Here is an 8,345-nt window from a genome sequence, read left to right as displayed (position 1 = left end):
AGTCTAATACCTCAAATTGTTGGGCTAGTACCCCCTAAATTTCATATTTGTTCAGCTCAAAGCACTATCAGTACGTATACCCATTTTGTGCGTGTGCTACTGTCAGGAATTGTGCAGATTTGATCAAATAAAGACAAAAGTGTTGTTTTTTTAACATTGCAAACTTCAATATCTAAGTATGAGCCACTTCTCCAACATTGACTGTCAGATGTGAAATTCTAATGTGCACAAGTGTGACTTGATGTGTGGGTGGACGTAAGCTCATGTGTTCCTATCAGGTAGAGTGGGGGCGTAAGGGAAGGGGTTTGGGGGGTGGGGTGTCATCTGTGGTTCACCAAGGGCCCAACTCATAGTGACAAAGTACATGTGCAATATTCTATAGTTTAAAACTGCACTAAGGAATTGTCTTGGGGAGGGGTTGTTAGCTCAAGGGCTCCCTCCTCAGTTAGGAAAGTGTACATATTTAAGGTAAACTAAACCTTAATCTTTATTGTACCAAAAACATGCTACATTTGACATAATATCTCATGACAGGCAATAAAATAAAACTATTGAAAATGCACATGAATCTCATGAATATGTATGCATATAGAATATGTACATCTTGTCAAAAATAAAAAAATAGTGATTGTTGGGGGTACTTCCTTGATTTGCTACATTGTGACTGCTCGCCAACATTTTGGCAACATCTGCAAATTTAGCAATCCCCCACCAAGACATATAGTATAGGGAAACTTTACAATTTAGAAATGAAGAACTTTCTTGCATTTAAAGTTACTTCTTCAATTATCCAATCTTCTGTTGACTTGACATGTGACTTGCCTCAACACCATTCACGGTCACCCGGCTGAGTTCAAATTGATTGGACGCGAATGACAGCAAAATAGTTCTCAAGTAAGATGATAGAAAAATCACCTTCCCGAAAAGTTCATCATCTTTGCGGACAAGATGCCGTTCTGCGTAGATGATGTAATAGCCGTTTGGCCCAGGGACAGAACACCTCCATATAGCGAGATATCTCCACAGAGTATCGGATAACATCAAATGGCGAGGAGAGCACGGGAAGTAACGGTGGTGGTGGCGAAGGAGGGACGGCAGCATTAATCTGAAAGCCGCAAAACGGGATGTCCATTAAAAAACGGCAGGTAAAATGGACTTTTTAGGCTTTTGAATAATAAATTGTCTGCTTTGATAGCACAGTGACAGAGTGAGTTAAGTCAAGTAAGCCCCTTCGTTCTGATGTTTTTGATACCAACGTTGGCTTCGGCCATCTGAAGGAACAATTTCTGCTCAAAAACATGTTTTATTTTAAAGTGTGATTGTGAGGAACCAGTTTTTAGATGATTCATGAATAGTGACCAATCCATTGTCAATTGTTGTCTGACATTTCCTAATGACCATTCAACCACACCCCTAGCATTCAGTTTCTTGTCTATCCATCCATATGTGCCAAGAGACAATAATAATTAATAATAATTTTCCTGTAGGTGACCAGTCAATTGTATATGCATTCTGCTTAACAACATTGTCGTGCGACCAGTCAGAAGCCTCACCTGGGCCAGTGAAGTGCTGACAAGGTTGGCCAGCCATAGCAGGTGAACGCTGGTGTCTCTCGCAGCTTCAGAGGGTAAACTGACATTTTCTGTGGCTTCTTCGATCCAGTCCACATGCACTTTTAAGGCTAAAGTGTGCAAGTACAGTTCAGACAGACACTCGTTGGCCTATAAAGACAAACAAATGCGGCGTATGTGTGTGAAAGTGCATACATTTAGCCCTAACAGTCTATTTGTTTCTTTGACAAAAACATCATATGTACTCTACATGGGTATGTTTGGTAAATACTGATTGAAAAGTACCTTTAATGAGTCAAAGTGAGCAGCAGTTGTTGAAATGACAGGAATACTTTGCAGTCGGGCCTCCAGCAAGACCTCCACAAGTTCATTTTGCTGAAATGAGCGGTGAAATTTGAATGGGAAACTTTTCAATGGGACAGTGAGAGGAAGAAATAGGAAGAGTAGAGGTAGTATCCTCACCATAGGGTGTCGTAGTTGATCCGAAGTCTTCCTCATGGCGTCCATTTGATTGACAGCTGATTTGAGCGCATTGCAGAAGACTCCATCATGGGCAGGGGCACACTGCGATGGCTGCGTCAGGATACACAAAAGCAGCAGGTGTAGGAGATAAGAGGCCAAGTCACAGATCATTGCCCAGGAGAAAAGCCCTCCATGATGATCATGATATGTCATCATTACCACAATTTATACACCGTCAACGACAAAAATAACGCCCGCTCTGTTAAATTCTGCTTTGAAATGACACAAATGAAAAAGATGAGATCGCTGGTCACATCAAAGTCAAAGTCACTAAAGGGATTTGGAAGAGGTGTGGCCTCATTTGTCCTAATTGATTAATAACTTCCTGGTAAAAACCTCCCCCAAAACAACTAAACATTGTTGTAATATGTTTTGAGTGCTCTAATAATATCACTGCATAATACACATGCGGCTTGAGACTGGACCGGCCAGTTTTCGTTTTGTTGTCTTACGTTTTGCCTGGAATACGTGTGATTTAATGGTGGTTGCGGATTTAATTCATTGAGAAGAACTTCACGGATGGATGGAATGTAGAATGGATTTTTGATTTGACTTCTTTTTCCACACAAGGCGATTGAGAACTGATTATTTTTGGCATTCCTGACACGACTTCAGGTAGCAGCGTAAAACAAGATAACTAAATAAAGACTTGTGAAAATAACTACATAAACTACAGGGTAACCATTGGAAAACTTAAACTTAGCAGTAACATTGCAGTCGTGCAGTGACAGTTACAAACATGCTGACATTTCTCTGTGAAGTTGCAAAACCATCCGTACTACCCTGAATGAAATGGCCAATCAAGGGCTTATTACATCAAAAATATGAATGTTACTGTCAGTGTTACAACACAAGTAATTACATATTTACAGTCATACTAGCTGAATAGTCCCAAATGAGGGGAATCCCTGTAGTTTTCCAAATGTCACTTTTGAGGTGGTCACAGTATGAATTAAAGTTACATCTTAAGGGAACAATGTCAGTAGAAATAATTTAAAAAAACACCTAAAAAGGTGAAATAATACATTATTCACCAAATGTCCCTATGGGTTATATGGTATCATTGTTGAAGCTGCTATTTCATTCTAAATAGATTCAACCGGATGCACAGAATGTGAATACTGCGAATGTGCTAGTACACTTTTACACAAATAGAATCTTGCATTCTACTGAGACCCCAAAGACGGGGCCACATTCTCACCTCAAACTTTTCCACCAACTGACTGGGGCTTTAATCAGGTCAGAGTTTCCACCGGATGTTTTTTGGGGTGACTTTTGTTTCTAAAAAATAACTTTAAATTTAAAAAAAAAAAAGACAGATTAAAGCCCTCAAGCCAGAAAGGAGGAGCTTTGTTCTATTCATCATTATGCGGACGAATGGTAGAACTTAGACTTGTGAAATCATTCCTTGCAAATCTAAAAATACATTCTTTGATGTGTAGTAATCAACATACAATGTGAGTGGTGGCATTTTTTACTGTATTTTTTTTTGAACACTTACAATTAATTACATTGCAGGTAATGAATTTATGCAAATCAAATGAGATTCCTGTCACCACTATCCAGTTTGAATTTATAATATATTTTGAGTCTGCATAGTTTCAACATCACCATCTTTCCATTTCTTGGAATTGGAGGCCTCAGTACAAGCTTGTGAAAACATGAAATCTACAGTATGTGCGTCTTCTCTCTGTACATATGTGTCATGAAAGTGGCACCTGGGAAATTTAAAGGTTACGCAACAAAACTTGCTCTGTTGCAACGGAAGGCTGGCAACCGTAGCGAGGCGTGGCTGGCATGCGAGCAGATGCAAATGAATATGAGATGGATAAAGAAGAAATGACTAAAAAAATATGTATCATGCATTCAGAGGTCCGTGTAACTGGTAATAAAAAAAAGAAAGAATATGCTTAACTGATACAATCGTCTACCAAGGACCTGAAAGTAATACTTGAGTAAATGTTGCAGAAAAGAAGTCACCTTGTACTATATTACCTGACTAAAATGTTCCAATATAATGTGCATGTTCATACTAATAAGTAATTTTCTCACATCTAATGTATTTATAGTAACAGAAAACATATTTCAAAAAACATTTTAAGTCATTCAACATAAGTACACTCCTGTACGTTTTTCATTATGGTTTAGAACAGATCCTACTGCTGGAAAACGTGTTTAAATTCACAGCAAAAGCATAAAAAGATCCACATGATTGGACATTATCATCGTCAATGACTGAGCAAATTGAAATTTTCCTATTCATCCCTAATGTTACCTGCCGGATCAAAAAAGACCTGCTTTTGAAATCACCACTAAAGCCATTATCCTCCATGTCCTGAGCCCCACTGTTGTAAAGTGGCAATTTTGACAAAGACACACTCCACTTATTTCTGCATTTTATGCGCACGCGTGTGTCTGCGAGCATGGGTGGACGCACACTGGCTACCAGGTGCACAGTGCGGGAAGTGAGCCAGTAAGCAGGCGGCCCGGCGAGCGAGCCAACTGGGCCCCATGGACACGTGCTGCCCTCCTCCACCACCATCCTTAACCCTTTAGTGAGTGCAAACAGGCGATTACGACATTACAATTTGAGTTAAAAAAAAGCTAAACACAATAAAGTGGGTTGAAATCGAACCCATCGCAGCGTCGCTGTATCGCAAATGTCTTCTTCAATTGTATGTAAAGCGGGAAAGAAGAGTATTGTCAGGAGCGGTTCGTTTGTCCTTCCTGGCTTGCCGTTAGGTTAGAGCAGCTGCAAGTGATCCTTGATTACTTCCTGATGTGTGTATCTAAGCACCACGGAAGTGGTTAGTCATTGTCGGATCGTCCTGCATGACACTGCATACATCGCTGTAAAGGTACAGTTCTCCCTGCTCCGGTTTTGTTTCGTTTTGGGATGTACAAGTCCTTGTTATTTTGTAAAGCTTTTGAGTCATTAAAGTTACTGTCATGAGCTCAGTTCGTCTCACCTCCTCCTGCTTCCCCGCTACTGGGTCCAAATCCCTCCGATCGCGCCACGACGTCCTGGCGCGATCGTAACAAGTATCAGCAACACAATTTTAAAAATGCCAGGCAATGTGACATTTTTGCATTATTTTAGGTCAAATGCACGATACTACATTAAATATGGTATGAATTAATCGAAGGCTCTTTAATTAAATCAAATTATGACAGACTGCCATGTAATTAAAAAAAAAACAATACTGTATCATTTCTTCATGACATTGGTGATTTACGCTCCGACAACTAATTAATGTTGTACCAGTATAGGCAGTAAATCTGCCTCTATTGCAGAAATATACACAATGTGTGCAATTCCTCTGTAAGGGTCAATGACCGTGAAAGGTCAGTCCAGGATGAGGTGGAGATGCAGGTCATGCAAGGCCAACGTACAGGACACGCACCCTGGGGTCCACTCTCTTCCCCCAGCTTGCCCCCTACGGCCGCAGATGCAGCAGCCCAGACAAGGCGGCGCTTCTCTGGGCAACACAGAGGCGTTGCTGTGCTCCGGTTCCTGGAGCCCCGGCGCTCCGATAGAGAGGCCCTGCGTCCATGCAGGAACCAGAGGGGGGGCGGAGGGAGAGGATGCAAAACACATCTGGCAGCTGTGAAAAACCCTACATGGTACGAGGAGACGGGCACTGCGGAAAATGCCGACCTCCATCCGGCATTTTTCGTAGATCCAATTTTTATTTGAAATTCAGATGTGGCTAGAAAAATGTTCACGAAAATACCTGCAGGTATTTTTTTTTATACTATATCAGTTACACGCTAGAGCCACTTACATTTTTCACAGAAGCGACAGTGTTCATTTCTGTGACCACTGAATCAGAGTACAGACTGGCCTCTAAGACTAAAATTTGCAAAGTGTATTTTGATAAGCCACAAAGCTCCATGGATGGGATGGTAAATCCAGACTGATTTTATAATTTGATTTAAATAAAAGGGATGTTAAATGGCTTAAGATGTAGTCAGACATGAATGTACACTGTTCTTACTGTTGCTTAAGTTATGTGGCTGCCTATAGATAACATTATATAAATGCTTGATATCTTACGCAATGTAAAACTGTGTTATTAGATGACTATGTTAATACAAAATAAGCACACAAGCTAATGAACACTTAACAGTGGAAACATCGTTACTGTCGATAAGTCACTCAACTAAATCAGGCGATCCATGCTATATGCCAAGGTTCTCAAAATGCTAATCCTATTGAAAAACACGTTTTACACTTTTTGAATCAAACCTATATGACTTAACGAGGATGCACTATTCATAAAATATAGTCAACTCACAGTAAAAATAAAATACAACTAAAATTTAGCAAGGCAGTTCCTTTATGTGTCATACTTGGAGCCTCACTGATCTACAGAAAGGATGCTGGTGCATGACATGTCTGTGTGGGTGTGCATCTCTGCAAGGTGTCTGACTTCTTTGCGTGGGTGAAGCCTCGCTAAGCATTCGGCGGAACTCAGGGCGCGGCATTCAAGGCGGTGGTGGTGGGCGAGAATCTGTGCTACGAGCGTGTTTGTGTGCGTTTTAGCAAATAAAGCTTGTTAGGGGGTGTGTGAGACATACCTGACACTCGCGCTTCCTACGCGATCTCTCACAATGACTCGTTTTTTTTTCTGTAGAACTGAACTGAGTGGCCGAGTGGAGGAAAAAGTTAAGAGTTAAAGCGAGTGCAGTGTTCAGGGTGGCCTGCAGCTCTTTAGATTATACAGAGTAGGTCAGTGAGAGAGGTACAAGCAGCCGGCTGGAGCACGGCGCCGTTCGCGGCCAGCTGTTGGCCCATTAAAGGCCCATCTGCACACAATAGCCTCAGTCTTAAAACACCCACACCCACATAACATACATGCATAAAGTACATATAATGCCTGGTTCCTGCTTTGTGGATTGTTCACTTACATTATTGCAAACAACAGACAGAGAGAAATGGCACAATAACAGTGAGGATTCACTTATATCTCATCTCATTTTCTGAACCAGGTTCGCTGGGGGTGCTGGAGCCTACCCCAGCTGATTTCGGGCCAGAGGATGGAGACACCCTGAATTGGTGGCTAGCCAATCGCAGGGCACAAGGAGACAAACAACCATTCACGCTCACACAATTTAGAGTGTCCAATCAGCCTACCATGCATGTCTTTGGAAATGTGGGAGGAAACCGGAGTACCTGGAGAAAACCCACGCAGGCCCGGGGAGAACATGCAAACTCCAAACAGGTGGACTGACCTGGATTTGAACCCAAGTCCCCCACTGTGAGGCCTACGCGCTAACCACTCATCCGCCGGGCCACCCTTGGCAAGGATTTGTGATAAGAAAAAAAAATATATATATATATAGAACTTAAAAATGGTCACTTGTAAAGTATTCCTAATCACTCATATGCAAAGTCTTGTGGAATAGAAGTCGGCACACCTTTGCCATTATTTTAATTGTCTCTGAATATTCCTGATTACATTCCAGTATGTATTTTTGGTGCTTTCTAGCAGACACATAAAGCAGGGGTGTCCAAACTATTCCACAAAGAGCCACAGTGTCGTGAAGCTTTTATGCAAAAGCTCACTGCTGTTCATAATGCCATCCATGTTTTGCAAGTTGAAGTCCATAGAACAACTTGAACGAGAAGCACTTTCTGTAAATCTCCACTCTATTCAAAAGCAATGAGAAACTCTTTACTCTACATTTGACTTTTAATTACGCTCTACCGGCAACCACAGGCAGAACTCGGAGTTCAACAGCAGTACCACCACAAAATAGCACTTATTTTTTCATTGTTTCCGCTTACAAACTGAGTGTCACTTCGAGCTATGCAAGGAAATAATAATAATAATAAAAAAAACCTGTTTGGCACTATGTATTGTTCATCCTTGGCAGAGGTCTACAATCGTTCTACTTAAGGAGGTCAGAAAAATAAAAACACGCCAGAGTGCCAAATTAAATTAAAGCCAGGTGCTGGGAAGCAGCTAGCTGTCCCAACCGCATACCTCTCAGTGCGGTTCCATCAAGCAAGCCGCACAGTAAAACCACACACACACACACACACACGTACACACACTGCTGCATGCAGACACATGCAAAAATATCTGTCCCAATACGAAAATAGGCCTGGAGAGGTTGCACCTGCACCTGTACCTCGGTCTACACCTACACACAGGTGTCAGGATGTGACACGCACATACACATACAATAGGATGAGGGAGGGGGAAATACGAGAGCAGGGTGAAAAAAAACTGTGGTTGACCAAAA

General features: G+C 41.5%; 1 protein-coding gene across 3 annotated transcripts; it reads right to left on the bottom strand.

The window, feature by feature from the left end:
- Nucleotides 1-462: 462 nt before the first annotated feature.
- On the bottom strand, nt 463-8,291 carry LOC144090059 (uncharacterized). Of its 3 annotated transcripts, none has more exons than XM_077621364.1 (5): nt 8,232-8,291; nt 2,034-2,144; nt 1,857-1,946; nt 1,554-1,721; nt 463-1,105 (listed from the first exon to the last, which is right to left on the bottom strand). In XM_077621364.1, the coding sequence occupies exons 2-5, from the start codon at nt 2,076-2,078 to the stop codon at nt 932-934; spliced, it is 477 nt and encodes a 158-aa protein (XP_077477490.1). In that variant the 5' UTR covers nt 2,079-2,144; nt 8,232-8,291; the 3' UTR covers nt 463-931. The 3 variants fall into 3 exon arrangements, with proteins under 3 accessions (XP_077477490.1, XP_077477488.1, XP_077477489.1); XM_077621362.1 differs by having other exon boundaries at nt 8,084-8,232; XM_077621363.1 differs by lacking the exon at nt 8,232-8,291 and adding an exon at nt 7,940-8,067.
- Between the last annotated feature and the right edge of the window lie 54 nt (nt 8,292-8,345).

The sequence above is a fragment of the Stigmatopora argus genome, chromosome 15, assembly GCF_051989625.1.
Source record: "Stigmatopora argus isolate UIUO_Sarg chromosome 15, RoL_Sarg_1.0, whole genome shotgun sequence".
Lineage (NCBI taxonomy): Eukaryota > Metazoa > Chordata > Actinopteri > Syngnathiformes > Syngnathidae > Stigmatopora > Stigmatopora argus.
This window is presented reverse-complemented; position numbering and strand designations above follow the sequence as displayed.